At 46.5% G+C, this 17,808-nt stretch overlaps 2 protein-coding genes across 4 annotated transcripts in view; one reads left to right on the top strand and one right to left on the bottom strand.

Annotated features, from left to right (window-relative positions):
* The first annotated feature begins 320 nt into the window (after window positions 1-320).
* On the top strand, window positions 321-6,024 carry EIF2B2 (eukaryotic translation initiation factor 2B subunit beta). The gene is made up of 8 exons (XM_077463655.1): window positions 321-548; window positions 3,082-3,202; window positions 4,035-4,186; window positions 4,261-4,424; window positions 4,494-4,589; window positions 4,664-4,801; window positions 5,650-5,716; window positions 5,789-6,024. Exons 1-8 carry the CDS (start codon window positions 386-388, stop codon window positions 5,944-5,946), a joined length of 1,059 nt encoding a protein of 352 aa, XP_077319781.1. The 5' UTR covers window positions 321-385; the 3' UTR covers window positions 5,947-6,024.
* Window positions 5,986-17,808, bottom strand: part of MLH3 (mutL homolog 3) — a 31,440-nt gene continuing 19,617 nt past the window's right edge. For 2 of the 3 annotated variants that reach the window (XM_077463640.1, XM_077463641.1), the window contains 8 exons: window positions 16,544-16,616; window positions 15,889-15,960; window positions 13,715-13,820; window positions 13,488-13,647; window positions 13,382-13,405; window positions 13,087-13,159; window positions 10,985-11,136; window positions 5,986-6,163 (listed from right to left, as the gene is read on the bottom strand). In XM_077463640.1, the coding sequence (XP_077319766.1) occupies window positions 6,041-6,163; window positions 10,985-11,136; window positions 13,087-13,159; window positions 13,382-13,405; window positions 13,488-13,647; window positions 13,715-13,820; window positions 15,889-15,960; window positions 16,544-16,616 (783 nt within the window). In that variant the 3' untranslated portion in view covers window positions 5,986-6,040. Of the gene's footprint in view, window positions 6,164-10,984; window positions 11,137-13,086; window positions 13,160-13,381; window positions 13,406-13,487; window positions 13,648-13,714; window positions 13,821-15,888; window positions 15,961-16,543; window positions 16,617-17,808 lie in introns of those variants that run through there. The other variant, XM_077463642.1, reaches the window with a different exon arrangement.

The following is a 17,808-nucleotide window of genomic DNA, read 5'->3' as shown; positions in this document are numbered from 1 at the left end:
CCGCCCTGATATCATTCCCTCCAATCATATTATATAGTGAGTACGGGAGAAGGAATATGTTATTCCCTTCCACCAGATTGTCAACTAAAACAACTGCCGCTGCACCGTGAACACCGGAGAAGAACCACACCTCCTCCTACCCGCCCAACCCCACTCAGCTCCTCCCATTACCCCGCCCTCTCCCCCCTCTACTCTCCGCCCAGCTGGGGAGGAGTGAGTGCGGGAAAAGCGTGGAGAGGTCACGTGCTCACTGGTGCCAGGAAACAAACTTTGCTCATCTGACGGAACACCTGAGTGAGACGTGCGCTGCGCAGTGACGTCACGTAGCCGCCATGTTTCTTGTCCTCCGTCTGCCATCTTGGTACTCCTTGTCACGGTTGTCAACATGCCGGGCGGATCAGAAAAGGAATCGGAGTTATCGGAGCGGATTGAAGCTTTCATCACTGGCCTGAAGAGGGGGGGAGGGCGCTCAAGTTCGGAGGAGACCGCCCGAGAGACTGTGGCCCTTCTTCGCCGTATTATCGCTCAGGCCAGATGGGGCAATGCAGGTGAGCCCCCCCCCCCCCCAGTGGGTGTACAGGAGCAAAGGGCAAGCAGTGCCTCCCCCTGGGGAGGAATGTGGATGGGGTCTCCACAATGATGAGGATAGACCAGTGATTCGCAACCAGGGTTCCTCCAGAAGATGCTAGGGGTTCCTTCAGCATTGGGCCATTTCTGCCTCTCAGATAAGTTCCCACTCACACCATTGATCTTTTTAGCTATCTGTAAGGAGGTAATTCTTCCCAATGACCACAAGTGTAAGGACCATTCTTCCCACTGACCATCACACTAATGTATCGTGAGTTGTAGATTTCTCATTTTTAGAAGGGGTTCCCCGAGACCAGAGAACTATTTCAAGGGTTCCTGTGTTGAAAAGGTCGAGAACGGCTGTGATAGACCGTTGGCCTCCCCTGTGACAAGGGAGGGCAACGAGTTCACCTCCAAGACAATGATGGATGGCGGGGTCACCCTAGGGTTGCCAGCCGGACAGTCCGGGTTTTGAATTGCTTGTCTTTGTTTCAGCCCACCTGAAACCCAGACACATTATTCAGAGAGAAATGTAGCTCGGGAAAGGGTAAGACAGGAGGATAAGGGGACTATACGTGCACCGCATTACTATTCTCTTTGGAGTGCCTAAAGGTTTTAATGTCTGTTACAATCCTATAGAGCATGCTATAAAAAAAAAAAAATAAGTGTCCGTTTTGGCTTAAAGAAAAAGTGGCAACCCTAGGTCATCCCCGAATGAAGGTGGACAATAGGGGCACCCCCAGGATAAGAGTGGTCATTGGGTGGGAGTTGCACAACTGTAATAAGGGTGGATGGCAGGTTAGGAAGATGTGGTCACCTCTGGCAAAAGGATGGACAGCGGGGTCACCATCAGGATCAATGCACACGTTAGGAGGCACCCCTGTAATAAGTGAGAGCAGGGGAACCCCTGCAATGCGGGTGGATAGTGGGTCACCTCCATGATGAGGGAGGACAATGAGGTCACCTCCGTGACGATTGTGGGGTCACCTCCATGACAATGGAGGCGATGTAGTCAAAAGAATGGATGACAGGGTCACCATCAGGATGAATGCAGACGTTAGGCCACATAGGGCAATGCAGGTGAGGCCCCACCCCCCCCCCCCCCCCCCCCGTGGGCACCTAGTAGCACCCCTGTAATAAGGGAGAGCAGGGGAACCTCTGTAATGCGGGTGGATAGTGGGCCACCTCCAGCACGAGGGAGGACAATGAGGTCACCTCGAGATGGAATGTTACCCTCCATGACAAGGGAGGAAGATGTGGTCACCTTCGCGAAAAGGATGGACCGCAGGGTCACCATTTGGATGAATGTGGATTTTAGGGGGCACCCCTGTAATAAGGGAGAGGAGGGGAACCCATGTAATGCGGGTGGATAGTGGGTCACCTCCAGGACGAGGACAGTTGGAACGTCACCCCCATGATGAGGGACAACGGTGGGCTCACCTCCAGGATGATGGTGAATAGTGGCAGGGGTCAACCCCAGCATAAGAACAAACCGTTGGGGTCATCTCTGTGACAAGGGAGAACAAGGTCACCTCCAGGCCAAAGATGGATGGCATGGTTACACCGCCATCCCCCAAATGAAAGCAGACAGTGGGGTCACCCCCAGGATAAGAGTGGTCATGGTGGGGGGGTGCGCCCCTGTAAAAGTGGGGATGGCAGGTCACCCCCATGATGAGGGAGGAAGATGTGGTCACTTCCGGGAAAAGAATGGACGGCGCATTCACCACCAGTATCAATGCGGACATTAGGGGGGCACCCCAGTAATAAGAGAGAGGAGGGGAACCCCTGTAATGCTGGTGGATAGTGGGTCACCTTCATGACAAGGAAGGACAATGCGGTCACCTCCAGAACAAGGACAGTTGGAATGTCACCCCCATGATTGGGGAGGAAGATGTGGTTACTTCTGGGAAAAGGATGGACAGCGGGGTCACCATCGGGCAAATGTGGACATTAGGGGGCACCCCTGTAATAAAGGAGAGATGGGGAACCCCTGTAATGTGGGTGGATAATGGGTCACCTTCATGATGGAGGACAATGAGGTCACCACCAGAACGAAGACAGTTGGAATGTCACCCCCCCCCCCCCCATGACTAGGGACAATGGTGGGCATGAGGGTGGACAGTGACAAGGGTCAACCCCAGGATGAGGGCACATGGTTTGGGTCATCTCTGGGATGAAAGCAGGTGGCTAGTCCCCTCCCATGATGAGAGAGGGTGGCGGGATCACCCCAAGAAAAAGGATAGACAGCAAAGTCACCAGCAGTATGAGGACAAATAGGGAAGAGGGGGCAGACAAAAGTTCACCCCGGTGACGAGAGGGGGCAAGCAGGGTCACTCCCCAGGATGAGGACAAATGACAGGGTCAACCCCCTCCAATGGGGAGAGATGGTGAGGAGCCCTCCCTATAGATGATGGGATCACCCTTGCAATGTGTGGTGGTAAGGGTCACTCTCAGGATTGGGGTGTACAGTGGGCAGTTTGGTCTCTACTTGTGTAACATCTCTCATTCCTCTAGGGGAGCTGATGGACATTATCCGGAGGGAAGGCAGGAGGATGACAGCTGCACAGCCTTCGGAGACCACCGTAGGGAACATGGTTCGCCGGGTGCTGAAACTAATCCGTGAGGAGTATGGCAGGTGAGGAGCCTCCATCGTACCCCTCCCCCCACACTCTGTGCCCCTCTGTACCATGAGGACTGCCATTGCTCACCAGGAACAAGCATGAAGCCAGTGAAGTTTGAACTCCTGATCTCTATGCTTGTTCCAGCGATAGAAGTTAAGCCATGGGATTAGCATGATTGCTTCATTTTCTCTCAGAACATTTCAGGAAGTGAGCTGGGCTGTGCAATTTTGTGGGGGAATGTTGATGCGCGTCACTGAGATTTTCCTGGGGGGGGGTTGTTTCTATTTTAGTCTCATACTTCTCACTATGAGCCTTATTACCTGACAGGTGGTCTGGGCCTAAAGTGTTTCTTGCCTCAACATTTCATATTCTTGATATGTGGCTGTTGTACCATGTACTTCCGTTAAGAACTATCCTGTTCTCTTTGTTATGCTTCCTTTGTGTGAAATACCTAGTGATCCTGCCAATCTCCCTACTATTCTATTTCACACTGACCGCACTAGGCATGAGACCACATTCATCCCAGTGTGGCCAGTTTTCTGGATGTGCCTGGAGTATAGCCTGCCTATCAATGGCCAAGACCTGGGCTGACATGCCCTCCTGCATAGCTTTGCACTGGGAAGGTCAGTGTATTGTTGTTTCTCTGCATCTTGCTGACACACCCCCATGCAATCAACCTTTGTGTCCCTTTAAATTGCCTGCACTATGTTGTGGCCTAATTATTATTATTATTATTATTATTATTATACATATAATAACCCAATGTATGGCCATGGTCTTTCAGTGATTTAAATCATTTGGTTCCTTTGCTGCATGGCACCTAATAGCCGTCCATCTTGTGCGCAGGTTGCGCGGCTGCAGTGAGGAGAATGACCAGCAGGAATCTCTCCACAAGCTGGTGATGGTGGAGGAGGGACTCGGCGAAGACTTCAGCACTTTCTTCCCACTGCTAAAAGCCAATGTGATTGAAGCTGTAAATGAGCTGCTCGTCGAACTGGGTAATAATCTGCCGCAGCGTGTGAACATCTCTCTCCGCTATGTCTGTTTCTAATTGGTCAATGTCTCCTGGCAGAGGGCACCACGGACAACATTGAAACCCAGGCCAAGGAACACATCCATTCCAACGAGGTGATCATGACGATCGGTAGTTCACGGACTGTGCTGCGTTTTCTGCAGGAGGCTGCTCGTAAGAGAACATTCCATGTTATAGTGGCTGAGTGCGCCCCTTTCTGCCAGGTAAGTAGAGGGGACTCTACATTGAAGGTAGGTCATCAACTCCCCACTGCTGACACTTCCTGTTTTTAGGGTCACGAAATGGCGGTCAGTTTGGCGAAAGCGGGTATAGAGACTACAGTCATCACAGATGCTGCCATCTTCGCAGTCATGTCCCGTGTGAACAAAGTGAGTGGGGGGAGGGGTGATGTCAGTCTGGCCAGATCTGTGTGTGGCAGGTGACGATATCCCTTCTTTCTCAGGTTATTATAGGTACTAAGACCATCCTGGCTAACGGCTCCCTACGCGCAGTGTCCGGGACGCATGCATTGGCTCTGGCCGCAAAGCATCACTCCACTCCGCTCATAGTGTGCGCGCCCATGTTCAAACTGTCACCACAGGTATATCCTAAGTGTGGGGAATGTTGGTGGTAATAGCGGTAGTTTCTGTAACATCCTTTTTTAGTACCTGTGGCCTGTTTTTCCCATTGTGTCTGTTTGTAGGCTCCTCCCTCACAATGTGTCAGTTTTTGTAGCTCCTCCTTCACCTTGTGTCGGTTTGTGCCTCTCCTCCCTCGCCATGTATCAGTTTGTGCCTTTTCCCCCCTTGCTGTCTGTGGCCCCTCCATCCTCTTCTGTGTCACTTGGTGCAATCCCTTCCTGTACCCTTTTGTCTGTGTTTATGGCCCCTCCCTTACCTTCTTCCCTTCTTCTTCAATTTGTCTGGCTCCTCCCTGGCTTTGTGGCCCCTCCCTGTTTAACCCCTCCCCTTGCTGTATATGGCTCCTCCCTCACCCTCTTTGACAGTTTGTCTGGCTCTTCCCTCAACCTTTGTCAGTTATCTCCTTCCCTGCTATATGTGGCTCCTCCCCTCACTCTGTGTCAGTTTGGCTGGCTCGTTCCCTGCTTTATGTGGCCCCTCCCTCATCCTGTCAGTTTGAGACTCCTCCCTCAACCTTTGTCAGTGTATCTCCTCTTTCTGTATGTGGCACCCCCCCCCCCCCGTGTCGGGTTTATGTGGCCCCTCCCTTATGCTCAATTTATCTCCTCCCCTCACTCTGTCAGTTTGGCTGGCTCCTTCCCTGCTTTGTGTGGCACCTCTGTCAGTTTGTCTGGCTCCTCCCTCAACCGCTGTCAGTTTATCTCCTCCCTTGCTGTATGTGGCCCCTCCTTCACCCTCTGTCTGTTTATGTGGCCCCTCCCTCATTGTAATTGTTGGTGATAACAGGACTGTCTTTTCCCTTCCTCAGTTCCCCAATGAAGAAGACTCCTTCCACAAGTTTGTGTCGCCACAAGAAGTTCTCCCATTCTCACAAGGTAGAGGGCGCTCTTTTCTGCTTCCCAGCTGTGCACTGTGTATATGGAGAGTAACACATCTTTTCTTTGCAGGTGAGATTCTGTCCAAAGTTAGTGCTCACTGTCCCATCTTTGACCATGTCCCTGCGGAGCTGATCACACTGTTCATAACCAACATCGGAGGGAACGCTCCATCGTACATTTACCGTCTGATGAGTGAACTCTACCACCCTGCAGACAATGACCTGTGATACCGCTGTATATGCACTAATAAACACATGAAGACTGAATTCAAGAAATAAATATTGTATTGTGTATTTAACGCTCCACTTCAGCCGTTGAGTGTTATGTATCCGGATGAGTCTCTGCTCTGATTGGCTGCTCCATGGAACAAGATGTCCCTGCGCCAAAGAGCCGCCAGGCCTTGTAGTGGCGTCGCAGACGGCTCAGGTTGGGCTTTGGAGAAACCTGATGGTAGAAAGTGAGAGCAATTAAAGCAGATCCGGGGGCCAATCCACCTGCTGCTGGCTTGTCTCTGAGTTCCCAAATTGTACAGTGATTTGTGCATCATCCATTGAGGGACACAGGAATTCAAGAACAATCGGGTTATACTTCTGGCTAAAGGGGACTGGGCCCCTGTAAAACTGCTATAGGGTGGTTAGCAGTTGGTAATCTAGTGTCCTAGGAAATCATGCCTTTTCTTCACCTCTGGTGGGAAAAGTTTAACTTATTCTTTTGCTAGCTTTAGGCCTGGTTCACACCTGTGCAGTTTGCTTTAGATCCGTATCTGCAGTGCGTTTTTGAATTCTTGCACATGCATTTTTGAAGTATTTTGCTTCTGTGCATGAGCACAGAGGGATAGGGTGCTTAAAAAAAAAAAAAAAAAAGTCTTTGTCTTTTATTATTTTACACTGTCACTTTATTTTTATTTTTTTATGTAAACATCCCTTGTGCTAGAAATAAAGAGATGACAGGTCCTCTTTATGGTCTTTAAGACCTCAGATCAGATCCTAGCTTTTGAAAGCATCAAATCAAGAGGGGGGGAGAAAAAAAAACGTAAGGTTTTTATAAAAAAAAAAAAAAAAAAAAAAGCTTTCTTCCATCCTAGACCGAAAGCAATGTCCTGATTGCATACAAATTGAAAGTGTTTAGATTTGATCTCGTATTATTATATGGTTTTGGTAAATCTAAAGGAAAATTGTACAAGTAAATTGTATAATGTGTGGCCAGCCTTATGCTTGGAAGTTGCTCACTATGAGTTTGAGATACACCCACCAGTCACTTTATTAGGTTCAAACAAACATTCTCCTGCACTTGCAGTGGTTAAACCTTTCATGACTAAGCCTATTTTTGACATTTGGTGTTTACCAGTTAAAATCTGTATTTTTTGCTAGAAAATAACTTAGAACCCCCAAACATAATAATAAAAAATATATATATATATATATATATATATATATATACATACACACACACAATTTTTTATTTTTTTTTAGCAGAGAATCTAGAGAATAAAATGGCGATTGTTGCAATATTTTATGTCACACGGTATTTTTGCAGCAGTGTTTTAAACGCAACTTTTTGGGAAAAGGGACACCCAATTCTTTTGTATAATGTTACACTGAGTAAATAGATACCCAACATGTCACGCTTTAGAATTGCACGCACTCGGTACCTAAAAATCTCCATAGGCGACACTTTACATTTTGTTTCACGGTTACCAGGATAGTTACAGAGGAGGCCTAGTGCTAGAATTATTACTCTCGTTCTGGCGATTGCAGCAATACCTCATATGTGTGATTTGAACACCGTTTACATATGTGGGCGCGACTTCCGTTTTCTTTGCTGCGCGAGCTTTTTTTTCTTATTTATTTTAAAATTAATAAATTGTTTAAAAAAAAAAAAAAAACATTTTGATCACTTATTGCCGTCACAAGGAACGTAAACATCCCTTGTGACAGAGGGATCGGGGGTCCCTCCTTTGCACTTCAAAATATTACGGCTTCATTCCAGTCTGTCCCTAGCCACCAGAAGCGGTGGTTTGTTGATCAGGGCTTCAGGTGGAACGGTAGCCACGGTAAGAGTGGCAGGAGGGGGGGTGTGGGGTGTCCCCTCCGGTATAACAGCCAATCGGCTTTTAGCCGCATCGGTTATCGCTGGAAAGCCGATCACTGGCTCTAAAAAAAAACAGTACAGGGATGATGCCTGCAGATGCAGGCATCATCCCGGTATAACCCCAGAAAGCCGAGTACGCACATCTGCGTAAGCTCAGCAGCAAGGGGTTAACCCAGGGGTACACAGTGCAAAAGCCCTTCTTAGCGCCAATGGTCTTGCTGCCCTTTTAGGACAATGGGTATAAACAGACTGATAAATAAAACACATTGACCTACCTTAATAAAAATGCATTCCAAGATAAAAACGGCAATAAACATATTCACAAACGTAATCACTTTCACAAAGTGAAGAGGTTACCCAACATGAAAATTCTCGTATGACTGAATTTAAAGGGGTTGTAAAGGTAAATGTTTTTTCACCTTCATGCATTCTATGCATGAAGGTGAAAAAACATCTGACACTGCCTGCCCCCCCCCCCCCCCCCCGTTTTACTTACCTGACCCCCCTTGAAAATCCCGCGCTCGCCCCCGCCGTCCTCTTCACCACTCAGCCTGGCCGCTGATTGGCTGGAGTGGATGGATGGAAAGAAGCGCCGCCATTGGCTCGCGCTGCTGTCAATCACATCCACTGACGCGGAGCCGGTGTCTTGTCTAATAACGTCCTCCATCGGATAGTGTCTGCTGTGTACTGCGCATGCGCAGTACACAGCAACACAGATTCCGAAAATTGCTGAGGATGAACGGCGCCTGCACCGTGAGTCCAGGTTCTATCCCCACTATCAAATATTAAATCATAGTGTAGCGCTAAAAACCAAACAAAAATGACCTAATACATGACGATATGTGATCATAAAATATTTGACCAGTCACAAAACTCATATAATGTGCAAAGAATACACCTTAAGTGTATAATTCATAAGTGTATATAATAAAAAAAAGTCCAAAGAAAAAATAAGAGTCTCTATATAAATGTTGATCCAATCCAAACGTGAGATAAAGGTCACCATCCACCTTCCTTAAATGAGACTAACATGCAGACACCATGTGGTATTCCCGTCACCTTTTAAGATAAAGGCTTACCAGATGTAATAGATCCTACACGAATATACATTCGGAGGATCACACAGGCTTGTGTACTCGTATAAGAGATTTCAGACGTAAATTATCCAGGGAAGTAGCGAATCAAACTAGATGTCTCGGCTAGTTGACAAATCCTCAGCAGTAAAATCCAACTCAAATAGTATTGAACCCATATAAAGAGAAAATAGGGGCTCTAAAGCATCAGCACGACTTTGACTGGGAGTCAAAGTCGTGCTGATGCTTTAGAGCCCCTATTTTCTCTTTATATGGGTTCAATACTATTTGAGTTGGATTTTACTGCTGAGGATTTGTCAACTAGCCGAGACATCTAGTTTGATTCGCTACTTCCCTGGATAATTTACGTCTGAAATCTCTTATACGAGTACACAAGCCTGTGTGATCCTCCGAATGTATATTCGTGTAGGATCTATTACATCTGGTAAGCCTTTATCTTAAAAGGTGACGGGAATACCACATGGTGTCTGCATGTTAGTCTCATTTAAGGAAGGTGGATGGTGACCTTTATCTCACGTTTGGATTGGATCAACATTTATATAGAGACTCTTATTTTTTCTTTGGACTTTTTTTATTATATACACTTATGAATTATACACTTAAGGTGTATTCTTTGCACATTATATGAGTTTTGTGACTGGTCAAATATTTTATGATCACATATCGTCATGTATTAGGTCATTTTTGTTTGGTTTTTAGCGCTACACTATGATTTAATATTTGTCAATGATTCACTGTTTTATATCCTTGTGATTGTGATAGCAGCTTTTTTTATTTGGATAGCGCAGTGTCACAGGGTAACGTTTTTTGTCTATCCCCACTATCCAAGTGGACATAGAGTAGGAATAAAAAAGAGCCGAGCGCAGCGAGGCGAGCGAAGCTCGCCCGCGAGGGGCCCTTTAATACTCACAACCCTATGTCCGCTTGGATGGTGGGGCTACCACCTCCACTCACGGCGCAGGCGCTGTTCAGCTTCGGAAATTTTCCGAAGCTTCGTCTGCTCCGTACTGCGCAGTACGGGGCGGACACTATTTCATGACCGGACACTATACGGCAGAACACCGGCTGTATAACGGGAGCGTGCCCGCAGGTGCTTCTCACCATGCGAGGGAGCTCGCATGAACATGAAAAGTACCTGCGGGAGGAAGCAGAGACAGCCGCCAAGGGACCCCAAAAGAGCAGGTTTGGGGCCACTCTGTGCAAAACAAGCTGCACAGTGGAGGCAAGTATAACATGTTTGTTATTTTAACAAAAAAAATTTTTTTAATTTACAATCCTTTTAACTTCACAAGTGATGTAATGTGTTAAAATTGTTTTGTACGTGCTCTTTAGTTTCTGAGCATGCATAGTCTTGCTCTTACGATTGTTTTTTGGAAGAAAACTGTACTAATTCAAATGAAAATCGGACGTTGTTTTCACATACGACAAAACTTTTATAGCCTGCACATCCAGTTTATGTCGCCCGAAAATTCGGAATCGGCTGTCGAAAGCAAAAATTTTACTTCCAATTTTCTGATCGTGTGTATGGGCCTTAACAAGTAATTTTCTATCAAAAAATACTGATTTAAATTTGTAAACAAAAATAGCCAGAAAAGGCCTGGTCGGCAAGTGGCTAAAAATCCTATTAGTCACTTGTCGGCTGATGTGTACAACAGTTTGGCCAGTGTGTCAGGCGGAGGCATACAAACCCCAATACAACACACATCCTAATTTCTATAATTAGCTGACCCTATGTGATCATCGGAGCTCCTCATTCTCTGTGTGACCCCCACCCCCACTGTGTTTTCATGTCTCCATAAGCTCCTCCTCTCTGTGTGGCTCCACCCTTGGTTGGTCTGTGCCCTTGCTGTGAACCAATATTCCTTCCTGGTTATTAGAAGTGGGTCATCCCCCGGTCTAATTAATTTTACTGTGTGGGTAATATGATTGTTGTTGGGCTTCTAAACTTTCCTTGGCTCCAGATACAAAGCTTTAGGCCTACTGACATAATATTCACCCTAGAACAAATCGTTTGAGCAGCAAGGTGCAAATGTGTAGCCCCATTGGATGTTGGGAGAATGGTAGGTGGCTGTTAGAATACCTGGTCCTCCGACTGCAGGTGAAGCAGATCTGCAAGGGGCAGGATGGCCGGTCTTCCATGTGCACACTGGAAGGGCAGGGAACACTGTGCCAGACAGCGCACCAAGTGTCGACACTCATCCTTACTCAGAGGATCATTAAACTTCACGGCGCCTGCAAAAAACAAGATGAAATTCATATCAGACCTACAGGAAACTCTCCCTTCCCATTACCACATGCTATAGAAGAACTCCGACAAGAAATTGTTCCCAGTTTAGGTAAGGTAAATGTAATTCTGTACATAATTTAGAGACCCTAATCCAGGGGTCTTCATGTGTAAAAGGTCTATGGTAGGGGCGCCCAACCAGTGGCCCATGACCTCTTACTTTGGGATGGCGGGTTGGCAAGCCCAGATTGCAGGTTGCCAACCTACCATGCCAGAGCATCAATGTTGTGAATGAAGCCAGTGGTAGTGGAAGAAGCAGCTGCGGAGCAGAGCCACATAAGCCTATGCTTCCTATATAGCGCCGGCTCCTGTCACAGGCGGAGTGATACCAAATGTACACCACCTCGGACAGCATCAGTCGGCAATACCTGAAAGGAAGACTTATTAAAGATCAGTTTATTACTAAACTCAGTGTATACATGTGCATATCTGTTCTGCAGTGGTTACTGGGCTGTCTTTAAACCAGTGTTTCTCAAATCCAGTCCTCAGGCCCCCCCAACAGGTCATGTTTTCAGGATTTCCCTCATATGAAACGGCTGTGGTAATTGCTAAGGCAGTGAAACTGATCAAATCACCTGTGAAAAATAATGGAAAACCTGAAAACATGACCTGTTGGGGGGGCCTGAGGACTGGATTTGAGAAACACTGCTTTAAACTAACCTGCAGGTGCACCTGTGGGTTACCCGTACTGAGCCATAGACTTCTAGTTTTACCTGCGGGTTTGGTGTGCTTTCAGAATGTGCACCACACCTGTAGGATATAATAGAAGTCTATGGCAAAGTACAGGAAAGCCCCAGGTGTACTGCACCCGCGGTGACCATGTGGGTAGACCGCACACCATCAGTGTAAGAGCAGCCTTAGGCCCCTTTCACACGATCGGCCTAACCCAACTGGACTCTCCATTCACCTCTATGGAGCAGCAGATGTAAACAGACTTGTGTCCTTTTACACCTGCCTACCTCTAATCTGATCTGCTAAAAAAAACAGAAGTGGGCCACAGATCAGTAGAGGGGGTTGTGTCTGTGCCCACTTTGCATATGCATCTGCCAACTCCGCTCATTGTGACCCGCAACTGGTCATAAAGTCACTTAAGTGGCCCTCGCTCTTCGAAAGGTTGGGCATTGCCTGGTTTACATGGCATACACACCTCATGTTGGGTATAGCCTTTCTTTCTAAAATTCCTTTTTAAATAACATCACAAAGAAAAGATTTGCCAGCACACTTACTATCCAGCCTGCAAACCAACCAAATTGGCCCTGTCTAGCGCTTTACGTTAAAAACAGAGGGTTTTGTTTGCACACATATGCAAATATTGCAGAAGCCGCAGTTCCCACGCCAAGGGACCTCTGTATATACTGCGGTCCTAAGGCTAAATTTCCATAGCTTCCATAGTAGGAGCACATAGGAAGTTATAGGTTGGGGTAGTTGCCAGTTTTTTGTACAGTTGGCTAAACTCAGTGCAGGGACACACTGGATGCCTTTGCTGCTATTGTGCTTTTGCTGGGCGTCACGTGCGTCCCTGTGCCTTTAAAGGAGTGGTGGACTCCCTCCACGCATACCTGCCCTTAATCTATCTGTTCTTATATGTGCTCCTACCATGCCGGCTCTGGACATTTAGCGTTGGGACCACAGTATATACAGAGGTCCCTTGGCATGGTCACAGCGGCTTAGGCATATATTTTTAACAAACTGTTAGGGCCAATTTGCTTGTTTTGCAGGCTGGCTGGTAAGTGTACTGAGAAATCTTTTTCTTTGTGATGTGAATTGCCCTTCCATGTTCACTTTGCTGCTAAGGCAAGTTATAGGTTGGTGTGGTTGTCGGTTTTTTGTACAGTTGGCTTATTTAATAACACCCTCTGTACCCCCATGGAACCTCGAACACTGCAGACTGTCCTTACCGTGACAGGCCTGTGATGCCAGAACCTTTAAAACTGTCCCTGGAAGAGGTCCAAGTGGAGCACCTGGAGATTGCTGAGGGAGAAATTAGAGAAGTAACAGTCTTTTGTCACAGGATAATCTACCCCTCCCCTAAGCCTGACAAGAATGCGCTGTACAGACACTGCACACCATGCTGCACTTCCAGCAGACACACCATACTGCTGCCCAATACACATGCTGCACACCATATTACTCAATCCTATATGCTATCTACAACAAAAAGCTTTACAACAGCTTTGTGTCCCTGAGACTCACCTGCACCTCTTCCTGCAGAAACTCCTGAAAACAGAGAAGTGAGATCAGTAAAAGTCATGTTTCACAACACCCTAAGCAAATAAGCCCACATTGTCCTGGTTCTCACCTCCACCATCTTCCTGGCCATCATCGCTCTCCTCCGTTGTGTTTCACTGACCTTCTTATCCACAAAACATTGGGGGATCTCGCTGACCAGTACACGGGATGAGCAGTTGTCAGGAAAAGAGAGGGACAGTCCAACCCACTGCAGGGCACCTGCGCGTATCCTGAACAAAGAGGTTTCCATGAGTTGGAGACACAGAACCATAGCGGGAGATGAACAACATGAAATACCTGAGGAGGCGGCTCTGTTCTTCTGTTATGTCCAGCTCTAGCGGGGGATTCACCATGGAAACCTTTAGTTTCCTTGCACCGTCTTCTGATCTTGGCTCATAGGAGTCTGTGTGTGATAAAGGTAACCTTCCATATTCCCATTGCACATGTTCTTGAACTAGGCTCTAAAATAATGGGTGCTGCAGAAACCACCAGGTGGAGATTGGAACATTCACAATGCAGTGTAGGTGTCTGCCAGCACACCACGGATCTTGGCTGAGTCCCAAGCTATTTTTTTTTTTATTGAAACATGATCACATCACAAACAGGAGAGTGTAAAGTTTCAGAGCCCTGCAGGACCCCTTCATCAGGAATGCTTGATGTTGCTTGATGATGCTCTGAAATGTTGCACTCCCTTGTTTCTCATGTGATCATGCTTCAATAAAAAAAATAGTTTGAACTCAACCTGAAGATCCATGGTGTGCTGGCAAATGCGTACACTGTGCGGTTGATTTACTAAAACTAGAGTGTTAAATCTGGTACAGCTTTGCACGGCAGCTTCTAACTTCAGCTTGTTCAATGAAGCTTTGACAAAAAAAAAAATGGAAGCCGATTGGTTTCTATGCAGAGCGGCACCAGATTTCGCATTCTCCAGTTTAAGTAAATCAGCCCCTGTGTGTAATAAAGGAAGCATTAGAGGTGCATGTTAAAGCTGAGCTCCAGTCTCCTAAGCAATTTTTTTTAAATAAAAGCACCTCCCTAATTCTTAGTACTCTATATAGTACCATTTAATTAGCATACAGTCAAAATTGTCCTCATACTTTTTACTTATAAACCAGTAATTTCTTACATGATCCCGCTGTTCTATCGAAACAGTGGCCTCCTTTGAAAAGTGCCCATGTATTCGCAGTACAGAAGGCCAGTCCAGCTGGTTTCCCGATCAGCTGGCGCAACGTCACCATAGCGCATGCGCACATCGTAGAAGGCATTTTTCGATGGGAGATACCATTTGACGGGCAGAATTAAAGGCTATGCAAACAGTGGAGGGAGACCATAGCTGTCAGATTGTGCCTCGCTGTTACAGTGGCGGGTTTACAGTGTGCTCAAGATCGGCTTTTGTCTGTGTTGAAGAGTGGCTTTGGTGTGTTGAACGGTAGGATTTGCCTTTGTCTAAGGCTGGATTCACACCTATGCATTTTTAGTGCTTTTTGCATTTTGCAGATTTGCACTACAGAACGTGTTCCATAGGAAACCATGTTAAATGGGCTGTAGTGCAAATCTGCAAAATAAAAATGCATAGGTGTGAATCCAGCCTAAGGGCGGGTTGTAACACAGCCACAACCTGCCCCGCAACAGCGAGACACAATCTGACTACAGTCTCCCTTCGCTGTTTGCATAGTTTTCAATTCTGCCCGTCAAATGGTATCTCCCATCTTAAAATGGCTCCTACGATGTGCGCATGCACAATTGCAACGTTACGCCAGCTGAGTGGAAAATAGGCTGGAGTGGCCTTCCGTACTACGCATGCGCGGGCACCTTTCGACAGAGGGCACTATTCAATAGAACACCGGCAGGCAAGCAGCGGCTTTTGAAGCTGTGGGCATCTGAAGCCCTCTCCTGTGTATTTCCAGGATTCCATGCAGCTGGATACCCAGCATGCACCTCCGGATCTTGCGCCTGCACAGTAATGACACTGCGCGTCACACTTTGTTGATTCGAGATTGCCATAGCAATGGTGGCGGAAGTTCCCACCTCATTGTTATATAAACCTGTCAATCAGCAGAGAACCCTGGCTTCCTGAAGACTCCTGGGATAGATGACGCAGATATCCCAGGAAACCAGACTAGAAGTACATAAAAAAAAAAGGTATTTAGAAATAATAGTTAGGTGCTGGCACCTCCATCTTGGCTAATGGAAACCGCCAGTAAGGCCTTGCGGCTTCACAGCCGGTTTCCTACTGTGCTTTGTCAATGGGCTGCAGTGTTCTGGGACCTATGAAGTGTCCCAGGAGGCTGTGGGGGAAGGAGGGGGGCTGAACTACTGGCTCAGTGGGAGCAGGTACCTGTCAAATCCAGGTAACCTCTCCCCCCCTGCCCCCCATAAGGTGCCAAATGTTGCAGGGGCGAGGAGGCAGACAAGCGAAGCTCCACTTTAATAGCTGGAAGAGAGAGGATAAATACATTTTTTTTTTTTACCTGCAATTAGCTGCTCCAAACGCACCCGCTCGTGAGCTGCATGCTGATCCACCAACACCAAGAGGTTCCCACCTGCAAAACTCACACTTAGAAAAGACAGAAATGGATTCAAATTATTCTATCTATCTGAGAAGTCTCTGGTGGGAGTGGGTGAGTGGGTGGACGGGACAGGAACTATGGCTTGAAATCTAACTGCTGGAGTCCCCAAAGATAGATTTTGTATTGCTGTCACTTGCAGTGCAATGAAGCAAAAAAAACTTTGCTATGTGACCTACACCTTTGTGAAAAAAAAAAAGAAAAAAGTCAGTTGTCACTCCAATTTCCTCTGTAGGTGACATCCATGCTTTGCAGACATCTCATGAACTCAAAACTCTCACTTACCCTGCCGCCTCCATGAACCTTGCCTGGCCCAGTCCTCTCCCAGGCCCTCACCCTCCTCTGGCTCCTCCTCTTAGGCCCTCACCTAATTCTGCCCCCTCCAAGAATGCACAAAACTCTGCTACCTCCTAGGACCTCACCTAACTCTACCTTTTCCCTTTTCATCTAGCCATACCCACTCCCAGGCACTCAGATGACACCATCTACTCCCAGGACCTCGCCTGACCCTGCTGCCTCCCTTGCCCTCACCTGGCCTTGCCTGTCCCCATGTACTCACCTGATTTTTCTGCCCTTTCAGTCTTTGTGTCAACCAAGCATGCAATGAACTTATTGTCCACTTGTTGCAGAACCTGCAAAGAAGAATATGAATAAATGTGACATAATATCAGAGTGCTCTAGAGTCCAGCATCTCCTCACACTAACGCCATGCTCTAATGTTTCCTAAACATTCCCTCTATAGCTCCTGGCCTGGCCATGAAGTTTTGTTACTCTCCACCAGCTTTCATTCACACCAATCAGCACCTAGTTTTAAGATACTGGAGTTACTAAAATTGCAGACATTTAATATCTGTCCAGTAGAGTTTGCACGATTCTGGCTAAAATGAGAATCACAATTTTTTTTGCTTAGAAGATAGATCACGATTCTAGTGGCATAACATTATCTTTCACATTAAATAAAAAAATGGGCTAACTTTACTGTTTCACTTTTTTTTTTTTTATTCATTGAAGTGTATTTTTTCCCAAAAAAATGCGTTTGAAAGACCACTGTGCAACTACAGTGTGACATAAAATATTGCAAAAATCGCCATTTTATTCTCTAGGGTCTCTGCTAAATATATATATATATATATATATATATATATATAATGTTTGGGGGTTCCAAGTAATTTTCTAGTAAAAAATACTGATTTTAACTTTGTAAGAAACAAGTGTCAGAAAAAAAGTTTAGACTTTAAAGCGGAGTTCCACCCTGAAATTTTTTTTTACATCATCAGAGACCTATAAACCTATAAAGAAACATTTGGCGGAATAATTTTTTTTATACTTACCAGAAACACCTTGGTGCTATGTAGTGCTCCTAATCTTCCACTTCATGGTCCGCGGTGCTCCTCGTCACTTCCTCCCTCGTCTGTGCTCCTGAGAAATGTGAGTCATCATTTCCCAGGAGTCTGTGGGCAGTACTGTGTGCAAAAATCACGTTATTTCCCCGACAGGAAAGGACGCAATTTAGGGCTGATCAAAGATATGGTTATTTATGTTGCCATAACAATGGGGCGGGACCTTCCTTCGTCGCTGCCCGTTGTTATGGCAACTTTAGAAACAATCAGCGCTCTGGCAGCCGGAGAATTGCGAATGCGCGAGATCGAGAGGGGCATGCTGGTTACCCAGTATGCACCTCTACATCGCTATTCCTGGAAGAGACGTGGATTGGGCTTTACATGCCCACAATGATCATGGCAACGCCAGAAGAAGAATTACTAAGTTGTGAGTATTAAAAAAATATATATTCTCAGCATCCAGAATACACAATCCTTTTTAATG

Source organism: Lithobates pipiens, unplaced genomic scaffold, assembly GCF_037356315.1.
Source record: "Lithobates pipiens isolate NorthernLeopardFrog02 unplaced genomic scaffold, aLitPip1_a1.2 Scaffold_30, whole genome shotgun sequence".
NCBI classification, from domain to species: domain Eukaryota; kingdom Metazoa; phylum Chordata; class Amphibia; order Anura; family Ranidae; genus Lithobates; species Lithobates pipiens.
The sequence above is the reverse complement of the archived record's forward strand: the minus strand, read 5'-3'. Positions and strand labels throughout refer to the sequence as shown.

What these genes read in the sequence shown, in the direction of transcription:
- EIF2B2 (XM_077463655.1), top strand. Translation starts at nt 386, where the DNA reads ATGCCGGGCGGATCAGAAAAGGAATCGGAGTTATCGGAGCGGATTGAA. An exon ending in GGCCAGATGGGGCAATGCAG is followed by an intron (nt 549 to 3,081) that starts GTGAGCCCCCCC and finishes TCATTCCTCTAG; the next exon opens with GGGAGCTGATGGACATTATC. An exon ending in TGAGCTGCTCGTCGAACTGG is followed by an intron (nt 4,187 to 4,260) that starts GTAATAATCTGC and finishes GTCTCCTGGCAG; the next exon opens with AGGGCACCACGGACAACATT.